We start from the raw sequence: 16,481 nt of genomic DNA on the forward strand, positions 1-16,481 counted from the left end.
CTTTGCATGTGGTCATGTGGTCATGAGCGACACTGAACTGAGTCTGGACGGCAAAACTGAAGTTGCTTCAGGGCGTCAGGTCTGTGAGGAAGCCATAGGTGGGTCGTGTGGACAAGCCTGGTGTGACACAAAGACAGAGGACTTGATTCAACGCTCGCTATAGGATAAGTGAAGGGAAGTGATGAAGCAATCCAACTTTGTGTGTGTGTGAGACTGCATTCCGTATTAATTGTTAATCTGTGACAAAGGGATGCTCTTTTTCTCCCAGCGGCTGGGACAGTGTTTAGAGGTTTGGCAATTGCGTCATTATCGAACCAAGGTATATGACTCTGGGACAAGGAGAAACAAGGGACATTGTTCGTCATCATGGGACACTTTTCATCTAGTTATTTTACACCAAGTGTTTTATAATACATGCAGCCTCATGTTTGAGAATGTCTTAATGTAAGAAGAGTCTAGGATTTTTGGGTTGTCGAAAGGGCATGTCATGTTTACCTTTTTGGAATGTGTTGAAAGAGGTTTAATTTTACCTCAGATGGAGTGTTTTTGTTGCAATGTAATGATTGAGTGTTTAGGTGCTTTTGTTTCAAAGACAATGTACTGAGTTTGGGGTCTTTTGAGTTCTGATACGTACAAAGGATTATCAAATGATAAAAGGAGGCAATGTGAGAGAAAATTGAATATTAGGTTATTGTTTGTATTTCTTGTATATATCTTACATGTTACTAATAGTGTTCTTAAGTTACGTTTGGTGTTACATACCCACCTGTTCCACCTGTTTTTTGTCTACTCTAAACATAGTTCCTTGCTCTGTAAAATGAGACAGTTGTGTGATTAACAGTTAGTCTATTTTGTTGTACTTTTTTGACTGAGCCAGTGGTAAGACAAATCATAGTTAATGTGGATTTCTATGTGTCAATCTGATAAGCCTTTAGAGGACAGTGTTTGTTTTCAATTGAATGTGATGTAATGTCATTGTCATTCCGCATACATGTTGGTGAAGAAATCCTACTCCTAGGCTTGTTGACTGATCATCGTATGATCATACTTATTTGTAAGAAGGTGTAACAGTTTGTGGAAGAATTCATTTAGGGACCTGACTGTTTTTAGCTTAGCTTCTGGAGAGGTATAAAGCTGTCTGGTTTGTGTTCACAATCTTTAGGGAAAGGGCCAGCTGTACAACATGTGTTCTCTCCAAAAATACAAAAAGATCCAAAAGATAATTGTATTTTTGTTTTGCGTTTTTGTATTTGGACATTTGTATAGTTGTTATTGGTAGTGTGATGGATTGTACAGTGTCTACAACAGCTTCAACAAGTACCAATGTTTAATGCTTTCTTTATGTCTTTGTGTGTTTTTGAGTGAGCCATGCAAAAATTTCCACTACACTCCACATTCACAATAAGGTGGTGAACTGTTGGTTTTGGAGTGGTAAAGTGATGTGTCTTGATCTCTGAGTAATAAGCCAAGAATGGCTGTGTCATCGGAGAATTTCACAATGTAATTTTGGGGAGTTTTGCTCACACACCCTTTGGGAGGCACCTGTGCTAATAGATTTAGGATCAGATAATGCCTTATTTATCTTTACATGTTGGACTCTGTTAGTAAGAAAAGAAAAATACCTTTTTATAATAAAAATAATTTACATTCATCTGTTTCAATGTGTCCAGTAATAAATAAGGCTGAAGAGTATTAAAAGCGGAACTAAAATCAATGAAAGTAAACATGCATATACTTCAGTGTCCTGCAAGTGTCTAAGGACTATTAACTGCATCATCCGTGCTTGTTTCTTGTCTATAAGCAAGCCGCCAAGGGTTTAACTCTGGGTTTACCAAGGCAGCAAGCTCCAGGGCTGAAAAATGAAGCCAATGCAGAAGTGCCAAAAACCTGCATTCTATCTAATGGCCAGCAGGGGGCAACTTCACTGGCTGCAAAAAGAAGTCCGATTGTATGAAAGTCTATGAGAAAATTACCCCACTTCTCTCTAGATTTATTACTTCAGTAAACTGTTTCTTAATGAGTTTATGGTCTCAATCACTAGTTTCATGTCTTCTTCAATACAGCATGATGTTCATTTTGTAAATTATGGTCCCATTTAATTTAAATTTGATGATACAGCAGGGTATGCTGTGGGGCGTGGCTACGTTGTGATTGACAAGTCGCTACCACAGCGATAACATTGCTTACATAACGTAACCATTGCGTATGGCGTAGCTGCTGCTATTTCACAGTGTGTTTTCAGTTCACTGAAGTTAATTGTAACATTGTGGTCGCCTAAAAACAGTCTAGCGTTTGGCTGTAATAAAAGACCCATCAATGAGTTGGATGATCAGTGTTTCTGGTGAGTACATTTTGTTTTAACGGTTTTAGGCCTGTTTTTCGCCAGCGAAAATTAGCATTAGCATTAGTGTAATCACTGTTAACCATAGATTGTAAATGCACCATGCTAACCACGCTAGCAGCTAGCGCTATGGTCAGCCCCACCCTCTCGTCCAAATATGGTCACTTCTGGCTCCAAAAAATCAAACATGGCGATGGCCAAATCCAAGATGGCGATGGTCAAATTGCTACACTCGAGGCTTCAAAACGGCAGTTTGCAAACCAGTGGGTGACGTCACAGTGACTACGTCCATATTTTTTACAGTCTATGGGTTTACCTCAGTTGTCAGTCAAGACACAATATATTTCTCGAAACATTTCATCACAATTGAGGTCAATGCTGCAGGCCTATAATCATTGTTCTCACCTGGGCAAGACTTCTTTGGAACTGGGGTGATAACAGTTTTTTCCATAGTGCAGGAACAGCGTGCGTGTCCAGTGAGTGCTGAAGGAGTGGACACCAAACTGGAGTAAGCTCCTCTGTACACATTTTTAAGAGGCAGGCAGAAATCCCATCTGGTCCACTGGATTTCTTAGTGCATTACTGACAAAACAGTGACTGCACCTTATAGCTATCCACCTCAGGCCTTATGCTTGAGTCGTCCTTGTGAGAGTCTAAATCAGTATTGCAGTGATTGGAAAAATCATTGGTTTGATCAGTTCATTAGCTTTCTATAAGTCATCAGTAGTAGAAATATCCTCTACTTGGTTCCGTATTGGTGACAGCATTCATTGAATCCCGAAGTTTTTTAGGGTTCATAGTGGTAGAATGCTGTTCAATAACGTCCTTTTGTTGTCTCCTGGCCTCCTTGAACAGCTGATTAAGTTTCTTTTGTAAAGTGTTCAGCTCAACCCGGTCCTTATTTCTAAATGCTGTCTTTTTCCTATTAATGCAGTTCTTTAGTTATATATGGTTTATTGCTTGGGTACACAATTATGTTCTTTTTAGTGAGTACATTGTCCACACAGAAATTAATATAGCCCGTTATTGTCTCTGTTGCCACATCAACGTCAACCCCCTCAGTTTTTCTTTGAGTGCATCCCATTACCCTTAAATTGCATCCACATTTCCATCACTTGCATATTTTCCTTGTGTCTTGGTCCCTTCCACTAAAGATGCAAGTAAAAGATGTGAAGAGAGAGGAAATGAGGCAATATGTTTTTAGAGAAATGAGACGTCCTTTCTTCTGAAGCGTCACGTCTGTTTCTGATGACGGCAGCAGCTGACCACAGCTGGATCAGCTGTCAGTTGGCTTTAACAGCTGAGGAGACTTTTAATGGAGTTTGTGTCTGCAGACATGTGCACTGTGCTAATACTAATAAAGTGCACAGTTATCACTGCCAGAACAGCTGTTTTCTCTCTGCAGCCTGTTACCTGTTTGACAAACACCTGCACATAATCAAGAACCTGCATTCTGTATTTATACTGTGTCCTGCTCAGAGGCACAGGGACCATTTCAACTGGCAGAATGCATTTATATTGTGTAATAATTACTTGCGTCTATATTTATTGATATTCTGATTGTGAATTCATTATTTAATAACCCAGGATCTGGTTAAGGTGTCTTTTGAATACTGGAAATTATTTATTAGGCCAAATGTTTCAGGGAAAATGGAAATTATGTAACTCATATAAAACCTGACACTCAGGAATTTTCAGCCTCACATGCGACTGAATGGAAATGATGATAAATGATGTAAAATATGAATGTGTTTAAAAAGTGTTTCTTGCTGACAGACAGACTCTCCCTGACTTTAATTTTACCCATAATAAAAGTTAATGGGGGAAATAGCAGATCATGAAAAGAAGAAAACTTTCTAATAAATGAAGAAAGTTCTCTACGGTTCTTTTGTTGATCAGACCTAAAATTAACTCTGATTTTTCGCTAGACGGTGAATTAGAAAACAAAATATAAGACTTGGGAGTGATAAACTTGAGTTTAATCTGTTATTTGTTAGTCCAGTCAGTTATGTTGTGATATATCAGATGAGTCTGATCAGCAGCAGCGTCCAATCAATAAGTGATATCCAATAAGGTTGCAGCTGGTAAAAGACTTCCGTGAAGGCTGCTCTCATATGTCCTTGCTCATGGCTCCTCAGAGATCCCTCCTCGCTCCTCAGAGCAGAAATTAAGTGCTTTGGGACGGCCTTCAAGATGGCAGATTGGAACAACATCCAGGTCAAGCAAGGATCAACGAGCGGGGAATGATCAAGTAAGCAGTGGCGTATACAGAACATTTTGACTGGGGTGGCCAAGATGGGACACAGAGCTAGTGTGGGGTGGTCATGGCATAGCGAACCTTAATGAATGGCAGGTGATTATAATGTCACATTGCTTTAATCTATGCACAGATATATCATAACTGAATGAAAACTCATTTTAGCATCCATTGTAATGTTTGTACTCAAGGCCAGGTTGTTGTTTTTACATTTTATAATACAGCATTAAACTAAAGGTGCCATGCTGACCACCACCAACAAGTACATTTAATATTACAAGCTAGAACAGCACTAACATGCAGCTACCATTCTATTTCTTTTTTCTGTTCCATGTACATCACATTTTCCATTTCCACCTATCACAGTCTCTGGGAAGCAGTGGCTATTTAAACATGTCTATTTTCAGTAATTCTGTTCAGGAAAGGCATCACATTTTTTAAGAGTCATTTCCCTGTAGTGGAGTAAATATTTTATATGTTACAGATTCAGAATGAAGCTTTGGGTTCAAACTGGTGCAACACATTTATTCACAGGGGTTACCTGTGCAAAGTATATTTAAAAAAGGTGTCAGCAGTGTTATTCATATCACTGTGGCATTAACTCAGCTTGCATCAGCTCCACTATCTCTGAACTGTGAACTTTACTGTAACAGTTTTAACTAACAATCTTGCTTTAATGTTATCAATGGACCTCACTTACTTAAAACATCCTGTACACAATGCTACAAATACCTACGTGTGTAAATTTCACCATAACATTTCTACCAATACAGAATTGAGCATACACAATCATAAACATATTTTCACTTGCACGAGTAAAACTCTTTTATGTTCCATAGACTGCTCTTACTCAGATTAATTAATGGAAAACATCACATTACACCTTTAAATGTGTTCACTGAATGACCTTGACAGTCTAACAATAGCTGGGAAATACAATAAACCTCATTTTCCAGCCTGCATCTTTACAGGCTCACAGGTTTAACTTGGCTGGCTAACTGCCTGTATTAAAGCAATAATCTCACTCTTATACACTCTGAACACAAATAAAATTACTTTCAAAATTACTGACACAGTAAAACACTATTAAACAAAACTGCTGTGGTGGGTGTACATTTCACAGATTTTGTTGCATCAAACTTGCCATTAATAGTATCTATTAACGCAAGTTAGACTGTGAATTACATATTCTAATCGCTAATGTGAATCGTTAGCATGAAATTCTATATCAGCTATATATCAGCTGATCAGCTGTCATTGACCAGCATTTGCCCCCACTTTATTGTGTTGATGAACTTGACCAACAACCTGTCAGATCTGGGGTGGCCAATGAGATTTCAGGGGTGGCTGTGGTTACCCCCTAAAATCGCCATTGCAAATAAGGGAATAGAGATGTACCTTATGTCATATTTTCACCACACAGTCACCGTTTTAACCTGTGGCTTGCTGCATTTGAGCATGTTTTTTATGTGGGAATTAAGTGGATAGTGTTGTGGTGAGAGTTAGCCAGGGGAGTTTTGGATCTGGCGACATAAGCATTTTTGATGTTTCTGTAGCATTTATCTAGAGTTCTATTGTCCTGTGTATAGTGGGGTTGCAGTGCATAAACCCCTCATTACAAAGATTAATGTACACTTGAGAGTACAGTGGTGCTAAAGCCACTGAAGGCACTGATCTACAGTGATGTGGAAAAAAGTGATATGGTCAGATGAGTCATCCTTCACCTTATTCTCAACAAGTGGGCGAGTGCATGTGTGGCGGCAAGAGAATGGTACAGGTCTGAATGCTTGACCTGTACAGTGAGGGGATCTGGTGGCTCTGTTATGCTGTGGGGGGCATTTTACTGGCATGGTTTGGGTCCACTTGTCCCCTTAGAGGGAAGGGTCACTGCAAATCAATCCAAAGTTGTTCTGAATGATCACCTTTATCCTATGATGAAACATTTCTATCCTCATGGGAATGGTCTCTTCCAGGATGACAATGGCCCAATCCATAGGGCACGAGGGGTCACTGAATGGTTTGATGAGTATGAAAATGATGTGAATCATATGCTATGGCCTTTGTAGTCACCAGATCTCAACCCAATTGAACACCTATAGGAGATTTTCGACCGACACGTTAGACAGCACTTTCCACCACCATCATCAAAACACCAAATGAGGGAATATCTTTTGGAAGAATGGTGTTCATCCCTCCAGTAGAGTTCAGAGACTTGTAGAATCAATGCCAAGATGCACTGAAGCTGTTCTGGCAGCATGTGGTGGCCCAACACCTTAATAACATTAACTGTATGTTGGTTTTTCCATTAATTCTGTCTGTATATTTTCTATTATTTTTCAAAGTTGGTGGTCATGTGTGTTTTGTGTGGGTGGGAGGTCTTACTTCTCTCTTTGTAGAGCCTCCTTCTGCCAATCTCCTTAAAGAACCAAGTGAATTTAGTGAACCTAGAAAACTGAGTGAACCTGTACTTGTACTGGACTATAAGATATTGGGTCTAAGATATTTTAGAGAACCCCAGATTTAGATACTGTTTATACCATACCCAAGATCAGCAGCATAAATTCCCTACCACAAAGTGAAGGTTACACACAGGTTGCATCACCAACACCAAGTATTAGGTGTCCTGCTAATAGATGGATGGTTTAATAACAAAGTCTTCCAGCTCTGTCGGGTCACAAAGCTCCTGTTTCATTCTCAGAGGAATGATGGGGATTAATAAGAGTCATAAATAAGCGAGCCTTTGCCACGAGGAGGAGTGTTGAAAATGAGTAGTCTGACCGCTACTGGATGTCATATATTTTGCTCACAGAGTCAAAACTGACAGTTGAAAAATGTTTTTAATCAGTTTTAGGCAAGCACTGAAAAAGGCAGTGTTGGTTCTGCTATTGCACTTTACGGAAAAAGCAATCAATCTCACGGCTGAAAATGAATCTCAAAATCTACTGAATGGAGCAATGATCCATTGGCAACAAACACAAAGTAGACCTTTTCCATTCATTCAGTGTTATCTCTGAAATATTTTCCACCTGGTTTATTGTGGTGCTGACCCACTTATTCTACTTTTTCCTTTTCATCACAGTTTATTTAACACAGAGGGACCATAATGTGTGTTCAAACAACATAAAGTTTGAGCAGCACAGTTGGTTTTTGGAATGAAAATGAAAGTCTATTGCTTGTGAAAGATTTTATCTGAATGTAGCAACATTAGGAGCAAAGTCTAAATGTCCCAAAAATTGGAATAATACTCAGGTACAAATGATCCATAATATACTAATGATAATTGGTTTGCAAATCTCCACTGAAATGTTTCCAAATCTAACACAGCAGATGTGAATCCGATGTCAAGTCAATGTCAAATCCTATTTAGATACTTATGACCAGTGTATTTATATGCTACTCATGGCTGATGGTCCTGTCTATCTTGCCTGCATGCTTATGGCCAGTGAACTGTTATTTTCTCCCTCTTTCCCTCTCACCTGCCTCTGTCCACAATCTGTTGTTTTGACATTTCGACCGATTTTTAACAGTTGCTGTTCCAACTGGCTTAACCAACCTGTGTCTGCTACTCAAATCTTCCATTAGGTTGATTAAGTAGATCTGGATCACGTGTAGAAGCTTTTGCTAGAAAAGAACGTGGCAGCAGGGGAGAATATGATATGATTCATGTTTTTGGATTGCTGTGGTTTCCATAGCACCTTTATTCAATCTCTCACAGTTCCTGAGCAAATATTGGGTCTTTTATTCTTTGTCTGTATACATACAAAACTTACACAGTAACGTTTAATGAATTTTGGTGAATACCAAAAGGGTGTAATAAAAAACCAGTATGAAGTTTCAAAAACACAAATAAACAAAAATTAGCTGTCAGAAGCCATTACATAATGAAATAAAAATCTCACAATTGAAAATTAACAGACCTATACACACCTTGAGTGCCCATTCTTACAGTTTTCAGTTTGTGCTTTGGTCCAATGTCACTGGTTTGATTGTGTGTGCATTTTGATGAGATAAATAACACTGGGTAAGGACCTGTCTCTGGGATACTTGGGAATAGTACAAAGGACACTTTCTGACAAGAGTTAAACTAACCAGGAGCACACATGCTTCTTTTTCCCTCATATACAGATTGCTTTTTTATAAAAAGTGCATTGTAATGATATACAATGAGTTGTTTACAAGTACTATATTCTCTTCCTGTGAAGCTGTAATAAATTCGTTAGTGGTGTCTTTTTGTTGTGGCAGGCAAAAGTCTGTTTGTACAGGCAGGGTCAGTGAAGGTGAGAGCCTGCAGCAGGATGCAGAAGGGTTGCCCTTGGTAACAATGTCGCCTCCTCCCCTGTGTTACCATTTCCCAGGGATAGGCACCCCGCATTCATACCACCCCACGAAAGGATGGGGTGTACGCCGGCCAATAACTCCAAATGAAACAGGCTCCTGTCTGTAGGCACGATAAAACCCTGTGACAGGAAAAAATAAAAATGCTATCATGTACCAGAACACTTGAAAGCAGTAAAGACTGAGTATGTCAGGATACTGTCAGCATTTAGCACCTGCTTGCAATCATTTAGTTATTTGCTTGACTTTATGACAATTCTGAGGTCTTACATTATAAATGTTAAGACTTGCAATCTACCATATCTTTGTGATCATCAACAAATCCAATGAAAAGACCAAAATCAACTATGAATTTTATTGTAAATACTCAACAAATGCACCATTTACTCCTTATCAAGTAACGTTGCTGAACAGTGAGCTGTGAAAAAGTGAAACTATACATTTGTGACCCATTTTAAGATTTATGTCTTCAGTAGAAACTTATGATCTCTGGGCTGAAGGCCATAGACAGAGTTCGGAGGTCGTAAAGTGTTAAAAGATGGACTAACACTTTTTTTGTTTTGGTCTTTTCATGCGATTTGTTAAGAGTAAAAGAAATGTAAAAAACACCAACCATATGCTTTTAATATACAGTATGTCAAAACAGAGTACTGCTTCAATTTTATATACTCTCCCTAGGTGAATTCTGGGATATCTGGGACCAATTGGACATTTTCGGAGTCGGCAAAGACTAAGCAAATTGAAAGCTGTGAAAAGAAAGATATTGTGAATTTGGTCATTTCTTGCATTCAAAAAGATGCTGTTTAATAGCTGACTCCCAAGTCTCTGATGTCAAACTTTCCTTGAACATACCAACAAACAAAAGGGTTTCAAAACAAAAAGACAAAGCCATGTATGATCTACCAGTAAATGTCCTGTGATAGATTACTTATCTCAAGAAAGTTTCAAGCATTTTCAATATGTGCTGATTTGACCTGAAACCAGTAATTGCCAGGAATTTACAACTTCAATCTAAGAAGTTATGGTATAATTAGAAAAATGGTCTGCACAAATGAAAAGCATGTGTGAATTGGTTCTAAAACATGCAAAACCACTGGTAAGTCCTTTTAGCTAGTGTTCATTAAATATTATTTTGCATCTGTATTCTGCATAGATAAGATCAATGCAGCTGGTTAACTACCGAGCCAGAGAGCCAGATCACTTGGAAAAAATGATAATGATAGATCAGGTTTAAATATGATGGCCACAAATGCACTGTATGTGTGCAATCTGTTGTTGTTTACCTTGTGCTGAAGGCATATTATTTGAGAGGAAGGACGGGCCTGTCCTTCCATCCCTGTAGGAGTCCACAAACTGGCAATGATCCTCCCCCTGTCCAAATGTGTCTCCTATACTGTAAAAGGGCTCTGTGGAGGGAAGAGGGGTGAGTGGGCATTATAATTAAGGAATATTAAACTACAAAACATCCAGTGCAGGGGTGGAGGGAGACACACAGATTTTGGCAGATGCCACTGAAAGCAGCGCTGATCGCTACTGATTAAACCTAGAGGTAATGTGATGTGTTACCTCTAAGACCGTCTCCCATGAATATCTTGTATCGCAGAGAGTTACACAAAACCACGCCGACAAACTTCCTGTACCATGTCCGCTTGACATACTGGCTGCCCTTACAGGAACTGTGCATCGGGTTATACTTGAAGGTATAGGGGATCCAGATAGGCTCTCCACCTGAGGAGCAGGATGAAACAGAAGAGGAGATGCATCATGAAAGAGTGACTGAAATCAATTTTGTAAGAAATGTAATGCAAGGTTTTCAATTAGTATATTATTATCAAAGACAGTAAGTGTATTTCCATCCACCTATTTGTATTTGCTTTTTCAATCTGTGTATAAAGAACGGAGTGGAATTTGAGCCGAATTATCACAAAAAAGTTTTTACTTGCAGCTGAGGTGGAAAAGTTGGTGTGTCGATAAAAAAATAAATGTAACAAAGTGAAAATGAAACAGACTTAGCAAATAAATCATGACATAAATAGTGATTTAAGTGTCACTCAAGCTTCCACTCCACAGAAGAGAGGAAAAATGATGGCAGATGAAAACATCAGATCTATGTGTGGACAGATCATAATGCTCGTCAAATTAATTTATAAAACAAACAAAAATGCCATATGTTTTCTATTGTTTGAGGTTTGACTGATGCTCTTTTAATGACATCATCTAGTTATGCCAGATTCTCCTGCCATAGTTTAATGGGACCGGACTGGAGAATTAGCAGCATCGACTGTTTATCTTGATGCACCCAACCCCTGATGTCAGCATACCAGTATTGAATGAACAATGATTTGCTTTTTCTTTTGCAGATCTTCTGGAAATTTGTTTGTGCTTAAAGTTGGAACCACATTTGGATGGAAACTTGATGGTTACTATCTTGGTTTGATATGATATATCTAGTTCCTAAGGTAGCCAGAGGGCACAGAGAGTAGAAAACACAGATTTAATTTTTTTAATATATAAAGATGCAGCCAAATGCAATTTACATCTTGTAACATAGGGAGGAATCCGGGAAAATAACAGAGGAGGTTATACTGTGTGTATAAAGGTATGATCGTTTTTTGTTTTTTTTTGGTCTTATTTGTATTTTGTATGCAGTTTCAGTGACTGTGCGTTAGTTGGTGTCAGATTACAATAGCCACATACGGTAAACGAACGAACAAATGAACAAAACAGATCGACTCAACAAATCAGCTAATTGAAATACAACTTCACTGCTCCGCCTGAACTAGCACTATGATATCAACTAACGATATCAACAGCAATCAGTGTTTACCAGTGTGTGCTGTCTAAGTCATTCAGCGGGATGTCTTTGCTCTTTGCATGTTTTTGAACAGAATGTGCAGGCTTGATGACTTTAAAGTAGAGATGTGCAGTCAAGTGTATGGACTTACCAGGTGGTCTTTCAATGAGAAGAGGATCATCTGAAAGAAAGAATGCGATCATTTCACAAGGGAGGAAAAGCACACAGACAGACAAGTCTGATGTATTCACCTGATTATGGGAATGTAAGATTCAAAATCCTCATAATGCAGTGTACATCTGGTAGCCTGCTTCCACTTCAAGGATGGTTTTATGTTTAGATATCTTGCATTGCAATAAAATGAACATCACTGTAACATTTTTGTGAAGCACGCATTTTTTGTATAGAAGAGAAAGAAAATCTCGAGCCAGTTTGATTGAGGTTTGAACTCTAATTAATGGGGCATCTCAGTTTATCTTTGAAGGCACATGATACACACCTGATTCGGTGACATAGGTGAGTGTATCGCTGACTGGTCCCAAACCAAACACATTCTTGGCCTGGACTTTGAAGTAGTACCTGAATGAAAACAAACCATGAAGTAGGTATTTAATGAGAGATTTAGTAGTTGAGTTCAATAGAAGTGTCATTCTGCCACTGTTGTTGTGACTGGGTGAAGGTTAAAAAAAAAAATGTTAATGACCGTAGCAGAAGACTGGGCAGGCTTTAGTCAGGCTGATTTAAGAGTAGTCTGTTTCATACTCATATGAATCCAAAGTGAGCGCAGCACAATAAAATGGTTATTTGGCTCATGTTGAAGGGATACGGAGAGTGAAGGAGAGGCTTAAAAGAGACATCTAGACAAGTGGAGATTAACAGATAGGAGGAGAGGATAAGAATGAAAGACAGAAAATAGGAGGGATGTGGAAAAAGTAAATCACAGGGATAGATGTATGTTGAAGAGTGGATGAATTGGAGGAGGTTAAAAGAGAGGAAGGAAATCTCTTTATTATATGACAAGCTTTCTCAAAAAAGAGCAGAGCAGAGTCGTGCAGTGAGCTCAGTTTGTCTTCGGGTGGTGGAGGAATAATAAAATCCTACTGGATTAATAACAACACCGCCAGTGACAACTTTGTGAGTTTGCAAACTTTTCCACAGTGGATGGCAGATGTGTTTGCGTGAGCGTGTATTCTATTCATGCAGGATTGTGTGCGTATGTGCTCTCCTCCACTCTGCAAGGTCACACACAGTAAGTTCATGGTCTGTCAGATTGTAGCCAGAAACTTTCACCACGGACAGCCACGAGGCCTGGATCCAATCACCGCAGCCACGTGACAACAGTGACCAAAATACATAGAAAGAGAGAAAAAAGCAAAGCGGCTGCAGAGAGGTGATGTAATGAAAGAAGAAATCCGAGAGGGTAGAAATAAATGAGACAGAGAATAGACTTCAAAACATTACATCAAGACTAGCTAGCCATGTGAGACTTTCAATACAGAAATCTCCCTGCTTCATCCAGAGCACCACTCTTTGTGTCCTCTCATCAGATGAAAAGTTACAGTATGTTGCAACAGCACACGCTGCAGGCCAAATTAAGCCTGGTGACATTACATGCTACTTAGTATTAATGACAGTTCAGCCACAAAAAATTGTGAACTTAGATGTATTGTAAAGACATTAAATGACACTGATGTATGTTTGAATTATATGTTTGTATCTTATACATAACGTTTATTCAATTAGAGATCAAGATCTCTTTTGTAAGGCAGACCTGAGTACAGCATAAGAAATAGGTACTACTAGAGGGAAGACTAGGGCTGCAACTAACGATTATTTTCATGATCGATTAATCTGCTGATTATTTTCTTGATTTATCTACTAATTGTTTGGTCTATAAAGCACTAACAGTGAAAATATCCATCACAATTTCCTGGAGCCCAAGGTGACATCACCAGATGTCTTGTTTTGTTCTACCAACAGTCAAAAATCCAAAGAGAATCAATTTTATGTAATGTAAGACAAGGAAAAACAGCAAATTCTCACATTTGAGAATTTGGCATTTTTGCTTAAAAAATGATTTAAATGATGATTGATTTTCTGTCAATTGGCTACTCTGATTAATCAATTAATGGTTGCACCTTTAGAAAAAACACACAACAAACATAACCAGTCACACACAAGCATGTATAGACATCCCTATTTTAAAGTTGAGAAGACGTGTGATATAATGATGCAGCTTTAGCAGGATACATATACAGATATGACTAAATCTTATGAGCAGAACCACATGTGAATCCATGGAAAGAAGTCCACATGTGAATGTGTACATATGTGGGTGTGTGTGTGTATGTGTGTTCAGTACTATAGTAGCTCAGCGGTTCTGGCCACCAGAAGGAGCCTCGAGCACGGGAAATGCCAACACTGTCCCATAATCCATCCCACGATCGAGTTTAACCACGAGACACGCGCTATCTTGGAAACAAAGTGCTTGCCAGGGAGGGAAAGCCTCATCGCAGACTCTTGGAAAACTTAGCAGCTGCATGCAACTCTGCTGTTTGTGTTCAGAAGCAGGTGTTTGGTTTTCTACAGTTAGCGATGAGACGCCTATCATAAGATCTCAAACAGATCTGCGCTTCCATCGGGTGTTCCTGATGAACTCACACATATGAAATTACCATATCTGTTTTTACATGTTTAAACCACCACATAATGGTTGGATTACTTGCTAAAAAAGAATATATATCTTTACTTGGATTACCATGTGGGGAGTGACCACCTTAGGACTTTGTTGGCTATGGGTCACAAAGATGTGATTTACTTTGCTCTGAGGGCGTCTCAGACAAGCATGAGTATAAGCATCCAACAGTTTTCTTACCCTTATACTGTTGAGATCAGTGTCAGCCAGGTTTTGACATCCAATTGGCAACATTCGCATAAACACAGAACAGACACATATACATGCATATATGAACTCATACACAAACATGCAGACAATATGCATGTATTGTGCGTTATATGGTGATGGGATAATGGTATAAATAATCCCCAGCAGGAGTAAACACCCTAAAGCACCTGCAACTGAGGCAGCAACCTCATCACAAACATTACACACAGGTCAGGGTAGAAGAATCTGGCAACCAAGCAAATCCTCGTCCAGGTTCTTGTTTTCTATGACTCCCGTGTGTCAGATGATACTGTGAATCACTGAAGCATTCTGCATGTGCACGCATAAACAACTCACCAATTGTATGCATTAGTATGCAATGCATACAATGATATAAACACATGTGTTACCTAGAGTTGGGTTTGAGATTCTCAACAGCCAGGTGTGTCCCGCTGGAAGGGTTAGTGGACCATCTGTTGTTGAGCACATCATCATATGAAGCACTGTGGACCATGTAGCCTGCAGGGAACAATACAAAATGAGGGACAGAGCTTACTAGTTGTTAGGGAAAAAAAATGGAAATCTGATGTACTGGAGCACCTGCAAAGTTAGAAAAATATTTAGAAATGTATTTAGGAGAAAGAAAACAATACACAAAGGTTCATTGTTAAATGCAGTATCTCTAAAATGTAGACCTTCTACTGCTGAATAGCAAACAAAAATGTTTTGCTGTGCCAATATTGGACTTAAATGACCAATGACATTTTAGTTTGAATCATGTGCTGTTGATTATTTTGTGAGAGAAGCTGCTCTCCTGGCATATTCTGTAGCTTATGTTGACCGTACTCCAACCGGTCTGTCTCCTCGTCTGTTTTCTTCTACTTCTCAGTCACGCAGACTAATCCTTAGAATCCGGTAAGCAACTTGAGGTCACGCGCCCCTCGATCATTCACGTTAAAAGTATGGAAACCAGCACTGCCGCACATCACACTACCAACTGTTTCTGTTGGACTTTTGAGGGGTTTCTATTTTTATTGGAGTCACACCAACACAGCTGGCTGCTGACAGGGGGAAAGGGAAATACTAGCTACTTTGTTTTTCTTCTTTCCGTTTTTCATTCTTTCTCCATTCTACATTGTTAAACTGAAGTTTGAAAGTATTCATTTAAGTATTTAACTTGTTGCTTTTGCCTTCAGTTTTCTATCTTTCCCTACTTTAGGTAGAAGTTAATTCAAATGTTTCACAAGAAATTTTGGCCTAGAACATTTACATTACTCAGTGATTAATGTGTGCATTTTTGGCCCAAACCTTTAAGCAAAAGATCGGTAATGCATCAGAGTAAATGGAACCAGAAGCTGGTTTCAGGTAAGAACCCACAACATCTCTTGGGCCGATGTGCTAACAGCTGTTTCCATCCACTTGTTTTGAAAGCCGTGACCCATAACTCGTAAGGCATGGTTTTGCAAAAGCCCTGATAACTAAAACAGTGCCTTGTGATTGGATCTGCATGTGTGTGTCAGATAACGTCTGCTGTATTTACAGTAGTATATCTTTGCAATACTATAATTTATTGGGAAATTCATATAAATTCACAGGAGAAGTTCATATAACTGAAAGTTCAGAGAGTTTTGGCTGACTTACTGTATCTGTGATATCATAGGTAATTGCACAGAAACAAGCTCCTCTCCTCTTAATATCTAACATCAAAATCACTAAACTTGAAGTAATTAGCCTCGGGAATGCAACATAGTATGTCAGATAAAACAAATTCCCAGAACAAAAGTATTTCAAATGGGAGAAAACAGTGATTGGGTGCCAAAATGTCCAGACAGATTAAGCTCTGTATTAAGCTGTATTACAGTAATACAGA

At 38.9% G+C, this 16,481-nt stretch overlaps 1 protein-coding gene across 2 annotated transcripts in view; it reads right to left on the reverse strand.

The window, feature by feature from the left end:
- Positions 1 to 7,614: 7,614 nt before the first annotated feature.
- The window catches only part of fndc1 (fibronectin type III domain containing 1), a 42,521-nt gene continuing 33,654 nt past the window's right edge, over positions 7,615 to 16,481 (reverse strand). For both annotated transcript variants that reach the window (XM_044329404.1, XM_044329403.1), the window contains exons 16-21: positions 15,022 to 15,130; positions 12,227 to 12,306; positions 11,879 to 11,908; positions 10,500 to 10,661; positions 10,217 to 10,339; positions 7,615 to 9,055 (exon numbers count right to left, since the gene is read on the reverse strand). In XM_044329404.1, the coding sequence (XP_044185339.1) occupies positions 8,940 to 9,055; positions 10,217 to 10,339; positions 10,500 to 10,661; positions 11,879 to 11,908; positions 12,227 to 12,306; positions 15,022 to 15,130 (620 nt within the window). In that variant the 3' untranslated portion in view covers positions 7,615 to 8,939. The remainder of the gene's footprint in view (positions 9,056 to 10,216; positions 10,340 to 10,499; positions 10,662 to 11,878; positions 11,909 to 12,226; positions 12,307 to 15,021; positions 15,131 to 16,481) is intronic.

This window comes from Thunnus albacares, chromosome 16 (genome assembly GCF_914725855.1).
Source record: "Thunnus albacares chromosome 16, fThuAlb1.1, whole genome shotgun sequence".
Lineage (NCBI taxonomy): Eukaryota > Metazoa > Chordata > Actinopteri > Scombriformes > Scombridae > Thunnus > Thunnus albacares.